The sequence below is a fragment of the Hylaeus volcanicus genome, chromosome 6 (assembly GCF_026283585.1).
Source record: "Hylaeus volcanicus isolate JK05 chromosome 6, UHH_iyHylVolc1.0_haploid, whole genome shotgun sequence".
NCBI lineage: Eukaryota > Metazoa > Arthropoda > Insecta > Hymenoptera > Colletidae > Hylaeus > Hylaeus volcanicus.
The window spans coordinates 14440271-14456662 of NC_071981.1; the positions used below are offsets into that span (position 1 = coordinate 14440271).

The 16392-nt window shown below is 38.9% G+C and overlaps 1 protein-coding gene across 2 annotated transcripts in view; it reads right to left on the minus strand.

Annotated features, from left to right (window-relative positions):
- LOC128878038 (uncharacterized) overlaps nucleotides 1–16107 on the minus strand; it is a 78289-nt gene extending 62182 nt beyond the window's left edge. For both annotated transcript variants that reach the window (XM_054125836.1, XM_054125832.1), the window contains exons 1-4: nucleotides 14830–16107; nucleotides 12461–12748; nucleotides 10824–10936; nucleotides 10578–10635 (exon numbers count right to left, since the gene is read on the minus strand). In XM_054125836.1, the coding sequence (XP_053981811.1) occupies nucleotides 10578–10635; nucleotides 10824–10936; nucleotides 12461–12524 (235 nt within the window). In that variant the 5' untranslated portion in view covers nucleotides 12525–12748; nucleotides 14830–16107. The remainder of the gene's footprint in view (nucleotides 1–10577; nucleotides 10636–10823; nucleotides 10937–12460; nucleotides 12749–14829) is intronic.
- Nucleotides 16108–16392: the final 285 nt, after the last annotated feature.

Sequence of the window (16392 nt, forward strand, 5' to 3'; positions counted from 1 at the left end):
ATTTTAATTATAGTATCTTCGTTTGATGCAAACATTGAAATCGAAAATCTTATCTGTAAATATGAAATTGGCCCACCTGAAATTCTAAAATGCTGTTTCCTGTAGGTAACGTCAGTGTAACGAACGAAACAATTAACAATTTTCTCCCACGCCAACGACTCTCTAAAGTAAATCTCGCGTAAAATTACGACCAGTCACGGTCGAACTCATGATTCGTCGAATTCGGGTCGAGCAAAACGGTGCCGTGACGGTTGACGTTCCATGGAATCTTCTTTATCCATCGTCACGCTGTCATGTTGTGGTGTACCGGTCCGAAATAAATTATTTCAAATAATTGATTCTCATGTTTATTTTAATTTTAAATTTCATCAAGTCTGACTAAAAGAAGGTCATATAAAAATCTTTAAAGTATTAATATATTATATCCATATGCTACTGCAAGGTAAGTACCTATGCGAAAACTAACTGTAAGCAAAGTAATTCTAGGTACATATGAATGTAGATCAGATGTAATAAATATTTTTAATCAAACTATAATATGTTTCACTTTGAAGGAATAACAGTTTATTCGGATAACTGTTAGATCAAATGAATATTGCAAATAAATTCATTGTCCGGAGTTTTAATGCGTCATTTATTATTCCAATAAAACTATGTTCATCTGTGGTTCGATCATAGTTGACTCTATACATCTCCACGCACGACCAAGATGACAACCAGTTTTCTAACTGTATAGGCCATAACCATTCGCTGGATTGCGCGCACGCGTACGTTCTACAACCGGTTAGTAGAAGTGAGTCATTGTTTACTAGAGTTTTAAGCGGGATTTCCACATGCAACGACTACTGGCGCCAGTAACCCTTACATCAGGAAAATGTGCAACTTCACCTGACGCTACTTTACTGGCACCAGTAATCATTCCGCCTGGAACCACGTAAACGTCGCCTGGTGCTATTTTATCATCGTTATGTTACTGGTGTCAGTTGATCGGTAGAATTTGCGTGTTTAAAATTTGCAAATATAGTCAGCTGAGTTTCTACGTTTACAAAACAAATAGAACATGTTGCACGTTATCGCCAACTATAAGTTCTAAAAATATCCGAAATGGTTGGTTTCAAATAAAAACATCTCTTTTATACCGTAGGTCTTGGAAGATCCCTTGACAGTACTGATGGATTCTGAATCCGTCGACTTAACTTCTACGTTTAACCTACCCTACGGCGTTCGAGACACCGATTTGTTATATGCAAATTAGTGGGAGGCTCCTCAAAGAAGGGGTTCGAGGAAGTTTGGAAGCTTATATGAGTTCCCCAAGTGCCTTCAGGGTGCAAAGTATAAACACGTCGATTACGTACACCGCCGCTTAAAGTTTCAAGCACTTTTCGACCTTTAAAGTAAATAATCCCTTTTTCGTATGTACACAAACCTTCTACCGATGACATTATCATTAATTGAACACTAATCGACCCTACACGGTATGAGCTTTGTTTTATCATTCAAAAAAGAGACTGTTCTTGGAGGTTCTCTTCCATGAAATTTTTCTTTTATAAATGTACATACGTTAATTGTTTTAATTTCTGGCGAAAACTGTAAAGCTCGGTATATGTGTTAATAGAGCTAATTTTAGAGCGTCAAAGACGTTTGACTCTAAGATAAAGACACAGAGGACTCTGAGGACCCGATCGCTGAAAGCATCATAAACGAACGCTCCTGGTACTTAGCACGAGGTTGGCCAGATGATTCTAGATCAAACGCTTTATTCGGGCCAGGTTGCCCCGAGTGAAATTCCTGAAATCGTTTCGTTTCCCCTGCAGCAGCGTGGAACGCGACGCTCTTCCTCGCACGCAGCGTGAAAGTAAATTCGATTAGCGTCGACCACTTTCCACTCGCGACGGGGTAAATTCGATTGACGCTGCGATAAGATCGAACCATTAACAGCGGAAAACGAGTTGTCTAAATTGATATAAGCATGCGTAAACGAAAGCACTCAGGAGTAGTGCTGGAAACCTTCTATTCAAATTTTCTGTATCGAATAGCATCCAAGTATTACAATGAAATATTTCTATTTAAATTGAAGTTATGAATGATTGAATATAAAAGAAGAGAATTAATTCCTACGCTTAATATTTGTCTATTCCTAATATAATAGACGGAAACAGAGCAAAATGTTCAAATCTTTAGTATTTCAAACACTACACATGTATACTCTAGATTTCTAAATTTTGCAATTTTAAGAATTATTTAGACATAAAAATTCGAATAACGGTATTGGAATAGTGGTATCGTAATACTTGTCAAGTGTTCAAGTATTGAACTATACTAATAGTTCACAGCCTTAATCGAGAGGACGTTCGCGACGAAAGGGGATCGCGGACGTTTGCTTCAACGAAACTTGACATCCATCCATTGCAGAGCCGACAGCCAATCCACGTCGAAACCATCTACGAATCCGCTCCGAACCTCTCGATCCGCTCGAAAAAAAAAGAACCTGGAAACCGATTGAGTGGTGTCGAACACGTGCGCGTCTAAATTTCGATCAAATCATTCCATCGCGTTGACCAGAGATAGGAAAAATTATTATCTAGGTAAAATAGTTGAAGTTTCCAGAACATTTTGTGTATATTCCTTATTTCTGGTATTTCTGAACATAATTTTTGTGTGCGACGAAAGTGCTCCGTTTGTAATACAAAATTTAGGGGAAAAAATTGAAACTACTATGTACTGTCTTGCCAAGCGGCGAACGAGCAGTGATAGAATTGAACCGCGAGCGGTCATCCATGTAATTTCACTGTTTACGACAGCGCGATAGTTGTTCACGCGAGTTAGGTTCCCGTTAAGCCTAACGTAATTCGCTGAAGAAATTGCCGGTGCCCCATCTTCTAAAAATACGAGTGGAAAATTCGTATCCACTTACGGGGTGACCCGATAATCAAACGGCCGACGCACGGCGGCCGTGGCGCGCCAGGTATAAATATTTCCCAACGAGCTATTTTTTTCTCCCTTTCACCCTTCGTTTTCACGCCACGTAGAAAACACCTACACACGCTCGTCTTTATTTCTCTTTACATCGCGCTACCAACAACCACTGTGCATCCTCCTCCACTAGTATCAAAGATTTTTCACCACGCGTTTGCAATTTATTCTTTTCACAACCTGAATCATCAATTCCTTTACCCGACCAGAAACACTTTAACTACGGGTCTACTTGGAAACATTCAACAACTTTAGAAAAGAGCTTTCTATATTACAATACATTAGGCGGAGAAATTAATTCTGTGCTTTTACATTCAATCATCTGTACCTTTAGTTTGAGAAGAAATATTTAATTACCAACTTTCTAGGTTCTCGAACTTGTCTCCATTATAATGAATCTGTGAAACTGGTACCCATAGAGTACAATATATTTTATATAAAACAGTTTTTTTCCTAAAATCAATAAATAATGTACTTCGAACGACAATGATTACTGATTCATCCTGTATGTGTTGGCTATTCTCTTTTTTCCTACTTCCTCCTCTTCAGACCGTTTGCAACGGCATCCAGTAATTGTCCCGTGCTCGCGGTGCGTGCAACTCTCTTTCCTATTTTCCACGCGGAATACTCACTCGAGCCTGAACTACGGAAAATGATACCCTAAAATTCGCTATCGCGACACGATTAACCATTCTCGAACGATTTCCTTCCGCCTCGATACCGCTTCATTGACTACACATCATCGATAAGAAGGAAACGATCCTTCCAGCCATCGATTCTCGATCGGCAGTACGCGAAGTAAAATGTACATATTACGGCTGAAATTGTTTGAATGATTTTCGATTATTTTATGGGTATTTGAGTGCTACGAATAAACTTCGTACGTTTGTGTATCCGAATATAATTATTCGAATATTACTCTTTGAATTTCGTCAACTCTTTGATTAAATAATAAAAGATTAGTGATCGTAATATGAAATATAACCGGCATCACGCTAAATTAGTACACTTTTTAATCGAAAAAATAATTGTCTAACCAACTGATGGTTAATAAAGTAAATTAAAATTGTCCTTCGACTTTCTGATGATATAAAATGATACTGGAAAATGTTATGCAAAAGCTTTGAAAAACATTTCACAGAGGATTATTCTATACAGTTGCGCATGAGGAGTCATTTTTCGGAATGGTTTGCCGAGTGGAAGAACATTAAAAGAAGAAGTGCATCGACCGAACTTTCTCGGCAACGGAAGTCTTCCGACGCAATGAAAAAGTGCGAAATTCCGTAAATTTTTGCTGAGGAAGACCGAATACTTTTTATTCGTGAACGTGATAAGAATTCTATTTTCATTTGCGAGAATTTTAAGCGAAACTAGTTTCTCTGATATGTTGGCAACAAAAAAGAGAAAACACCGTTAACATATTTTTATTTTAAATTTCTAAAATCCGGAATCAGGGATACGACCAATTATCACTTTCACACAGACTGAATTTCATTGACAATTTGTATTCAACGCAAAGCTTTCATCTATCAGGAAACTGAACTATGCAACGAGATAATAAAGATTTAGGCCGATCGCACACAGGCACAACTGATCAGTTTCAAACCACTCGAACTAAATAGTTGCATGCGACCGTGGATCTAGGTAAAACAAAGATAGCGGAGTGGGTAAAACAAAGAGCGCAAACGGTTTGCAACACTAATTTCAAATCGGTTGCGTCAGTGTGCGTTCGGCCTTAGAATCTTTTACCAAACTGTGCTGAGATGTAAGAACCACTGCTGTATGAAGAAGAAAAAACAATCTGCAGAGGACAGTGGATAGTGGAAGTCAGTCGAGCGTTTTTCATAACCAATCTCTCGTGTAGCAGTCATGAAGCGAGCAGGGCTGCGGGGTGTTGTCCCGGGGGAGAAAGATGCGAGATTCCTAGAAATGTCGAGGAAAACCAGCGATTTGAAAACAAAGTCGAAACGTGCACGCACGTCGATACGCGTCGTGCACCGACCGACTGTTGCTCCCCGTCGGCAAAACACTCGCGTCGTTCGAGCGATAAGCCAATACATTTGCACGCATTCACGTTAAGCAGGTTGCCAGAGCATGATTCGCAAGTAGAGAAGTAGAGCTAAAAGCAGAGTTGGAAAAAATCTAATTTGTCAAACGATCGACAATTGATATTTCTGTTCACTAATTGTACGAAATTAATGGGCATATTTTAACTGAAATGAAAATAAGTAACAACTATATCATTAAAACGTTCATACGTCAGATATTTTTGTCTGGGTCCATCTATTATTACTTACATTAGATAAAAAAAAATATATATATTAGGTTATCCCAAAAGTTTCTTTCGCTTTATTAATAAGCAATACATGCGCAATATTTTATGTTTTATGTTACATTACCGAATTGTGCACGATTCATTTTGCTCCATTACTGTTACAATACGAATATCTATGAAATTAGATTGTCTATTTATATAAACACGATTTTATACACATAAAAGAATTGAGTGCAACTCGCGAAAGAAACTTTCGGGACAACCTAATACATGTCGAATTGGGTAACCTCCTCCTTTTCGAAGTCAAAATACGACTTTTTGTATTCCTTTCGAAAGAAACGAAATTCGGGAATTGACAAATTTCAAAAATAAAATACTAATGAAAATGAGATCATTGATCGCTCGCACTGTTCAGGCATAAAATGAGCGCGTTAAGCTCGCCATGGAGCTTGAAGCAGTGATTTCGTTATCAATTGCGAGCACCGAACCAAATTCCCAACTTGCGATTAAGCGTTAATTCGACGCGCTTTTACCCTACTTCCCCTCCCCTCTCACCCGCTTCCGTTAATGGATGCATTTTTTCGCCCTTTGCGTAGTCGTTGGACCATTAAAGGTTATTCGCTTCGAAAAGAGTCGGTTGATTATCGAGTCCATCGAAAACCCAGTCACCGGTTCGTCTGTCGTAAACGTAATTGCTCGGTAATCTCCGCCGCCAGTTGCAATTATGAACGCATTATGCGTGAGCTTGATGAGTGTGTCGGATAAGATTCGGTGAAATTTTTTATTTACATTTCGCGTTCGAAATGCTTAATGGACAACTGTCACGCGATACGAGATAAAGTAAATACGATGAATGGCCATTGGAATTGTACACTTTGTTTTAATCAATATGTATATACAGAGTGTTCCAAAAATGTTGGAGGTCCTTGAAAATGGTGGTTCAGGGGGTGATTTGAAACAACTTTTTCCTTAGCGAAATTGTTGTCCGAGGCTTCGTTGAGGAGATATTAACGGAAAACACTGACCAATCAGAGCGCGCGTATGCCGTTGGAGCGGCCTGGATAGCGATGGCTACGCGCTAGGTAGCCGCTCTCGTACGCGAACAAGTGACTCGACGTGCATCGAAGGATATTGGCGCGGCCGCTCAGCGCGTAGCCTTCGCTACCGCGGCCGCTCCAACGGTATCCGCGCGCTCTGATTGGTCGGGTTTTTTTTTATTAATATCTACTTAACGAAGCCTCATCCGACATTTTTGCAAAGGAAAAAGTTGTTTCAAATCACCTCCCGAACCACCCCTTTCAAGGGCCTCCAACATTTTTGGGACACCCTGTATATAGAATGCGAAAATAAAACAGATTCGTAACACTGATGCAGGAACTATCAGATTCGATGTACTTTTAAGTGTACATTCTCTAGCGAGTGTATATCTATCTAACACGACTAATTAGATCAGTAAAAGTATACACAAATTAGATAAATAATATTTTTCAAGGAAATTCTCTTGGTGATTTATACGATAATTTTTCCCGTCCCTGATATAAAACTATAACGACACAGTGTATCACTATCGAAAGCTGAAGTTATAAATAATGCGTAACACCGCGCGTAACAAGCACTGTATCCTATAAACGGATAATAAACGAACTATCGTAAACAACAATTTAATGGCAACCGTGTCAAAATTCTGATCTAGGATACGCTCAACGATCGTCGATAACAAAGAGAGAAAGAATCGAGTGTCGATTTCACGTAACTTCAATACCTCGAACAAATCCATTCTAACCATCGCGCTCGTGATCTACTTGGTTTTATTACGGTCTCGAAAATATGGAAGAGCGAAAGAGAAAGAGATAGCGTAATGAAGAAAAAGCCTGACTAGTGAATGCAGATCCAGTTCGATGTCGCGTCTGTACAATATTCAACCAATTCCAAGCATTCTAAATCTACGAATTAACGGAAATATTATTCGAGTTGTTTTCCTAATTAGACATACCATCTGAACGAATACAAAGTTTCGTTATTAGCATTGAAATTTAATATGGAGATTTTGTTGAGAAAGTTCTACACCATACTCAATTTCTATTCGGGTCACTAGATGGCGAACTTTCCCTGGTGTTAATTTTTGTTCCGAATTATTTTGGAAATAGCAACAATCGTGCAACTCATATATAATTTATCTAAAAAACTCTCGACATTCCCAAACCAACACATATAAAAATAAATGTAACAATTATATAGACGATTGACTAATAGAGACGATACCTTCCGTTTTTCAACGTATTTGAGGTTACGCACGAAAAGAGCAACGAAACCATAGTCGCATCCGACACCGATCGCCTCTCTAACCCAGAAACTGCAACCATGGCGGATTCCTCATCTCTGTTTTCGCATACGAAGCGTGGCTATTAACGTGTCGCGTAAAATGATGACACATTGCTCGGTCGTGCGAGCCAAGCAGCGTCTTCAAACGAATGACTACGAAAACCCATTCCTCCAGGTCGCAGAGATAGGGCCCGTATACAAAGCGAACAACCGAACGTGATTGCGCACGACTGCCGAAGCATTGCCTTAAAGGTCCGTTTTCACGTAACACGAAAACACGACTTTTAAAACTTGCTGTGAAAACTTAAATGCCAGTCACAAGTATCTTGTTATCGTGTTTTAAATCTTCTTCCATTTTTCACTCGATACAGACGCAAATGGTTAACCGTTGAACATCGGAAGTTTCGACAGTGGTAATCAAAGAGCCATTGTTGATCCGAAGGAAAATTGTTGACTGTAGATATTGTAGTAATATTTGTACGAATGTTGGTCTGACTTCATAGTCACAGTACGTAAATCTCATCATACGAATAAATCTCATCATACGAATAAAACAAATTTCTAATAAGAAAAAGTGCTATATTTAGTATACAATAAATTTATGACTATTCTCCATTCTACACGGTTCTATTCAGATGTTAATGTATCCATTTTAACGCAATACATAATAGATATATGTATTAACACGTTGACTGTCTCTACCTCGAGTCATGAATATAACTCAAACGTTCAGAGATAAATATTCATAGTAATGAATATTCTACAACCTTCTCTGAATATGACACAACTGCCCTTCTAATGCACATAGGTATATTCTTTAATGTAAGATAATACTTTACATAACTCTACAGGCGATATTTGTTCTGTATTCCACAAACTCATGAGTCATGCATTTACTGTACAATAAATACCTCAATGTTTCCAAGCAATTATAAGTTTTATTCATACTGCGATAAGAAGACCAATTGCCCTAAACTAATGTCCATGGAAAGTGATACGGCAGAGGACGAAGGGTTCTAGAATCGTACTATAGAAATGACACCTAAAATTCTGAATAAATATGCATAACGAAATTTCTCGATGAAGTAACCCGACGAATATCATTGCAAATTCGATAGATATCACGCGGGCAATATCGGTTCGAATTTTCGATCCTTTCGAGCGAAACAATTCGTCCCTGAATAAGTGAAAAAATCATATACGTCAGTTTCGAGTTGGAATGAAATAGAAAGTGCAATCACCTTCTATATCGACGGGTATCCCAGCAAGCGCAATCAACGATTAACGGTAACGATGGTCAGAAATCGTGGAATGATTCCGGACCTTGGTGAACGCGCATCCTCGGGATCCTGGCAGCTTCGTTCGCGCACTCAGCTGCCATCTGGCTCATCGTCCCGTTTACCTCGACCGGTAACGCGACTAACCGGAGGACACACGACACAGATCACGACACGATGAACACAAAAAAAACCCACGAATCCCGCGACAACGAAACGCACACAACACTGAACGCACTCGCGCGAATTTCGATGCTTCCTTCCTGGTTACGCGGCGAACGTAAACCGCGGGTGCATCAAGCTACGACCACGGCGAATCCTGTACTGGCTATCGTTGATTCGCGAAACAAACCCATACACTCGCGCAAGAAGTTAGGTTGAAAGAGGTAAGAGAGCGCGCGGAATGCCGCGGAATCGCTGGCACGTATGGACGGTTCCGTACTAGCGAGGACCGAACGTGACAGCGGATACAATCGAAGGTTAGATTCACTCGATTCCTGTGCGTGCTGGAGGGCCCTCTCGCCGAGTTCTCTATACTGACCGTCTCCCCTTCCCCGTCCAACTACTGGGCCCCCCTCTATCATCACGATTACAGACGAGCGGCGACCTGAACGTTTACCTGGCGAACGCCCGGAATCGTACGAGGAAACACGAAATCGGCCGACGATTTGCCCGTATGTTTCGAACGGCGATGGGCCCGCGGTTACCATCGAACAAATCGTTCAATACTAGAACTAGAAATTTCATAACCGTTACCAGAGATCGTCATTATCTAGATAGAAAATTTATTTGAATAAAAAATGAAATAAAGACACTTTACCTTTATTCGAAGTAAATTTATTTAGCGGATAAAGGTAGCTTCATCTGTCTTTATTCGTCGACTAATAGATACAAATATTCATTACAAGTAAATTTATTCGACGATTAAAGGATATAAATTTTTCATCTTTTATTCGATATCTAAAATGTTTATTTCGATCAAAAGTTTGGTCATCTCTAATCGGTAACTACCCTTTACCGATAATGCCGGTAGGTTGAGCGAAAACTATTTTCAACGCTAAATATACCAAGTCGACTGACTCGTGTATTTAAAATTGCTTTTTGTGTTTATTTAGTTAAACGCACGAGTGTTTTAAATATTAACTATGCTCGATTCTAGTGTTAAATAGCTACTTATTTACGATAAGAAATGTTGAGAATAATAACGAAGAAGGATGTCTGAATAAATATAAGAAAGATGCGTTTCTTTTAGAGAAATTCGTGTGGCTGTGACACAGATCAAATTCACATCGTCAGTCACCTGAAGAGATTAAACGGAATCGTCGAAGGAGTCGTCATCGACTGTTCTATGGAAAATCGATACCCCTCCGAGTATCTAATCTTTCAATGTAACACGTTTATCCTCTTTAACGGTCCATTTTCTTCGGCAATTTTTCCTCGCTTGCGTGGCACTACTCGCCAAAAATTATTTCAGACGATTTATAAATATATTTCAATTATTAGTGGGCGAAATTTTTATTCGAATAATAGACAACCAATAAAATAAAAGCACAGCAATTTATTCATGGCCTTTAATCCATTAAAAAGTTAAATTTTTAATTGTCCATTGCGAAATATTCAATAAGTTAAATTCTAATTTTTATTTAACGAGTAACAGATAAATGGTTTTCTATTAGATAAAAATTTTGACCATATGTGGTATAAATGTGAAAATTTTATAAATCACTCACCCTTCTTGTTTCCGCTTCTCCGCCGTATTCGCAGACATATTGTTCTGGACTCGATGCACTGGGAAATAAAAAACAAAAAACAAATCGTATACTTGCTTGTCACAGAATTTTCATTTTCTGTAGATTCATAAACTGTTGCTAGTGCTTGTCACGATGAAGAATTGTGTCACGGGTACAAAATGGTTCAGAACCACTAAGTAGTCGAAATATAAATTTCAATTTTCACGAGAATGAAACATCAAGTACCTGGTATATGTATTGGATGACTTCTGACTGGCTGGCATTTTCCAAGGTGCTACCATTAACTTCTAAAATTTCATCCGCCACCTCCAACGTGTCCGCGTTGTCGGCCGGCGAACCTGTGACATATTTTTAAATGATTCCAGAGTTAGCAAGACAAGACTTTCAGAGTGATCGGAAAACATTATTTTGGAAAAAAAACTCTCCGAGGTGTAGAATTTGCTATTCATATCGTGCAATGCATACGCGAAATGCAAAAGAAAAACTTGAACGTTCGATGGAAACGAAGCTTGTCAATTCCAGAATCGGTAGAAAACGAGCGTGCTAGATTGGACAGTAGATACGGATGACACACGACAGACCGAGCGATCCAATTATTTGTTTTGATTTGAAATAAGGCTGTTCTAATAATTTTAATTTTATATTTAATATTAATTTACGGATATTCAAATGCTGCCAATAAATTTCGAATATTTGACAATAATTTTATTTACTGAAATTATAATTAAAATTCATCGATACGAATTATAATTATAATAAGGAGGAATTTGCAAGAAAGTATGTTATAATTAGACTGTGGATATTTATGTAAATTTATATCTTTGTATATTTACATTTGTTATAAATGCATAAATATAAATGCATAATAATAATTGTTTATACCAGTGTTACCGTATAATATGTATATGTAGCACATAAGTACATACTTAATGATAAGATATGTATTTGAATCATTTTTATTTGAACTTAAATTTATTCTTTGACATAAAAGAATTATTGAATTGTTATTCCCTTTCAAGCATTTTGTTATCAAGCCTTGCAATTGATTTATTTTTGTATTTCTAAGCAATGGTAAATAATCGTAATCTATATCCGAGTCACCAAAGTGTTCGAATATTAGTATACAGAAAGATTCGACGAGAAGCTCCAGCGCTAATTTTCGAATAATATCAACAATTATTCGCAATGCCGAGCTTTCATAAAAAGAATCCGAAAAAAGAAATTTTAGAACAAAGACGTTCGTAAACGCCTACGTGCTTGACAACCGGCTTCGCTGGAGCTCATTAAATGGCACAGACCTCTGCTAATTAAAATGAAAACAGTTTCTCGCTCCCGCGATGGCAAACGAAGTGCGTGTTGTTTCTTTAACGACGCAATCGATGCCGTTGGCTTGAACCGGTTCGATTCTTATTCGGCGTCATAACAGTTGTCAATTTTGCAATTGTATCGAGGTAAACAAAAAATGGTCGTAAAAGTGTTCATAAAATTGCCATAGCAGCAAACTTTAAATACTCGACCGATAACACTGGCATATAGGGAATAACATAGTAGAGTTTCTGCTTTAATACAGTAAATAAATATACAGGTTGATTCGCTCTGTGTAGTGAAAATGTATGCTTTTTATGTGAAAAATTAATTTTATAGTAGACTATTATCAATATCGTAATTCTGGCTACTTTATATAGACATTCGTGATTTTACCGTAAAAGTTACGTAACTTTAGCCACAAAAGCAATTAAAGTGTCAAGTCGGAGTTGAAACTCCTATATCGTCTTTTTATTACACGCGTCATTATCAAATTTCTGTCAGTGCTAATCATTTTTCGACTCTACGTATGGATCCTGGGCGCAATCGATACTTACCGTACAGTTTGATCTTGTCATTATGGTTGATCAGTATGATAATGTATCCTCCTAAATCGACCATTTTCGCTGGCCTCGACGGGTAGACGCTGGTCTACTCGATCTGTGGTGGAGATTCGACGTTTGCCTTGGGCGATCACAGCCCCATCATCGACGAAAAAACGATTCGTCGATATTAACGTCGTTACCGCGTGACATTCCTTCCGTTTCCTCTCGCATCTTCGCTTCCCGTTCGATGCCACTATCGACCTTTCGCGACCTACTTTTCACCGACAATACCTACGTTTCCTATAAACGTAAACACGTTTCTTTCTTCCGTTCTTTCCGTCAGTTGCCAAATTTCGAACGACGTACAGTTTCCGTTCGGTTAATCGCAATTGAAGGGAAACGACGGTCCACCACCAGTCGCCGCGCGAAATTCAAATTTCACCGAACGATTAGCACGTAGAGATGAGCAAAGAACATTTATCTGGACACAAATTTCAAATAACGATTAAAGGTGAATATTATTAATTACAGGAACCCAATTAAAACAAAAAATGAACCGTAAACAACCGTAATTAATTTACATTTAAAGAGAAATCGCAATTACTGTTTATAATATACATAGACGGATGTAATATACATAGGTTAAACATTCCACGGTGAACAAATGAAGATTGAATCGTTCAAAAGCATAAACTTGGCGAATAAATCGTTATAGGGTGGCTTTGTTCATTCTCTATGATTCCAATAAAATTTTGCCCATCTCTATTACCAAGGCATGCGTGCCACTCGTGAACATCGATTAATCCATTGACTGCGGACGACTCGCATGTGCGAATATTCAAACAGGGAATGTTCTCTAATGTAAACGTTACTTTTATGCAATCATACAATAATGGTGTATTGTAGTATCGCATAACTACTTTTGCAAGGGCCATTTCCAAATTTATAGAATTTGCAGGTTGGGGAATCTAGGAATGTCCTCCTAACGAGGGGGCCGTTATACGCGCAAGTCATCGGCCTCTCCACATGTAAACGATAAGGGATTTGATGCTACACGTCTATATACTTACAAGAGGTCAAGGCACGTTTTATGAAATCTTTTGTTTCAAAGAATCAATAAACGTTGATTCCATTGTTTTAGAACGTATGGCAGTTATATCGTTAAAGAGAAACGTGTTCATTAAACATTTGTTAAAAACATAAAAAATTAAAAAACTTAAGAATTGAAATAGAAGGAGACGAAGAAGATTACGCCCTCGGAACAAGTAACGTTATTTATTATTCAATGGTGTATGTCGTGAGGTCCGCCTTCAGTAGTACGAAATTAGTAAATTTAATATAATCATTATTGAACGTATGGAAATTTGTTAAATAATTCAAAGCCAAAAAGAAATTGATGAAAATCATAATACATAATATATGCGGTTATACATACGAAATGCAATATTATCATATTACGTTATGAAATATTTATCCAATTGCTTTTTGAATGTGTCTTTCAAATATGTATACATCATAAATACGTGAAATCTGCAGCCTCATCATTGCAAATATTAATAAAGTCACTCCTCTGTTCATCGTTTCGGGGACCAAGTATCTTGTTCAACGACTCCCTCAGGGCAAAGCAATACTTTTTTTTTCAGTTAAAACAGATTAAAATTAACAATTACGTCTGAGAATAATCGAAAGTTCAAAAAGCATAATGCATTAATAGCAGTTCTTTTAAGAAACCAGCTCAGAAAGTAGTGGTCACCGCGGAAAATGTAAAAAAAACAAAACGCTACGACTTTGTTAATTTAAGATATTTGTAAATACAAAAACTGCGACACATTCGCTAATAAACATTGTTTCGAGTACCCTAAAACTCATTACCAACAAATTTTTCGTTCGTCCCCAAAAAATTCATGAATATGCACCTTTTTTCGTACCATCTTAGGCAGACTTTCTCCCTTGAGCAATAATGGCCATTCGATTTAATTATTAATTCAATTAAATCAATCATTTCATTTTAATAAAGGAAACAATGCACATCTCTGTGTTGACTTTCAAAATTGATCAATTAACAAAATTCAACCGAGAGGGTGTGAAACTGTACATGGGTTCAGCAGTCAATGGGTTAACCTCTTGAGGGACGAATTTTTAATGTTTTTCTTTTTCAACTCTAATTGAATACACAAAAATCAAAGCAATTTTTGTCTACAAATCGATTTTAACATACAAATATGCTGTCTCGTTTGAATGTGGTATAGGTTTTAATTCTGAAAGGTATTATAATTATTAAGCAATAGTAATTTTACTATAAAAGCAAATCTACACATATATGCCAATATCCCTCAAGAGAGTAACGGATGAAAACGATAAAAATGACGAGTATCTCTTACAGAGTGTTTTGCTACGGAACACGTAAACGTTGCTTCCTGTTCTGCTCGTTCCCTTTCCCGTTAACTGCGGGCATTCCCGGTCACTTTTGTCACGAGAACCGAAGGAACATATATCTCGACGATTATCCCAAGATTTTCTAAACAACTTCCCAAAAGTCTTGGCGCCGAGAAGTCCAAAAGGAAACCCTCGCCGGGGCCCCGAGTGCATGGGCCCCCCTACATCCTCGCGACGATGTCCACTTCCGCGAACGATCCACCGAGCTCAGAACTCCCGATGTCCCTTATTGATCAGAGCTTTCACGGAACTCCACTCCACGCTCGTTTCGATCATCCTGGTCCCTTGCATCCTCGAGCGCACAGCTCGTCGCGAGTAGCATTCGGAAATCTCGAGGATGCCCCGATTCGACGAGACGGGATCGGCCCCGACTATCCTCATGATAGCCCCCCACGACTCCCTTAGACTCGAGCTCTCTCGATTGCCTCTTCTTTTCTTTTCTTTTTTTTTTTATCACGCGCACATCCTTTACGATGTATACCGTTTTCACACCGAAGGGAACACTGTCACGACGTCGAGGGATTCTTATGCAATTCCTCTGTCCCTCGACGCTCCTGTCCGGATTATCTTCTTTCCCTCCCTGCTCGAAGGACACTCACGATTACATGCAGAATCGAAAACTAATACCCACTCGGAACGATTCACGCGTAAACGTAACCTCTACAATCGTTCACGGTTTAGTCCGCTACATGTAGCAGGGAACAAGAAAGACCATTCCCAGATTAAGGTGTAGTTGGGTATTACGGGTAATTAAAATGTGTACAACGGGATGCAATTTCGCTTATGACGGTTGACTATAACGTTTCATCCGATACGCCTTCGCGGATGGTCGTTTTATCTCCGTAGAATAAGCTAGGTGCGCGCTGCATCCTTTTGGATTCGATTCCCCGACAGGATCTCGGCGAGCATCCACCGAACACAACCACCCTGCCTCTCTATGCCCCGATAACGAAGCACTTTTTTTCTCACACCGACTCGATCACCAATTCTTTTCTCCCGCACTGAAAACGAGGTTACGGTGTCCCGATCGCGTCCCGATTCAATGACACCACAAAGTTACGTTTGTCGAGGAACGTCCTTTCTGTTTGCCGCGATGTCGATGATTGTGAAAACTATCGGCGAGGATGGGTGTGAACCTGTGCGTGTTAACCGACGGCGGCAGCAGCCCTGACATCGCTCGACGTATGGTGATCTTCAGCCCTCACCGCCAAGCGGCGACAGCGGCGGACGCTAGGCGGCGCCAGAGTTGCTCTCGCGCCGACCAACCCCTCCATCTTCGAGTTTTCGATACACTACAGATGAGCATTTTTCTTTACATAATAAAAAGACGAATAAAACCAATGCGCAACGATGTACTCGCGACGTTTGCTCGATTGAACAGATAACCTCTGGAGGGACGAATTTTTAATGAATTTCTCTTTGCTTTAATTGAATACGCACAAACCAAAGCAATTCTTGTCTGTAAATCGATTTTAACATATGTATAAATATGCTGTCGCGCTTCAATA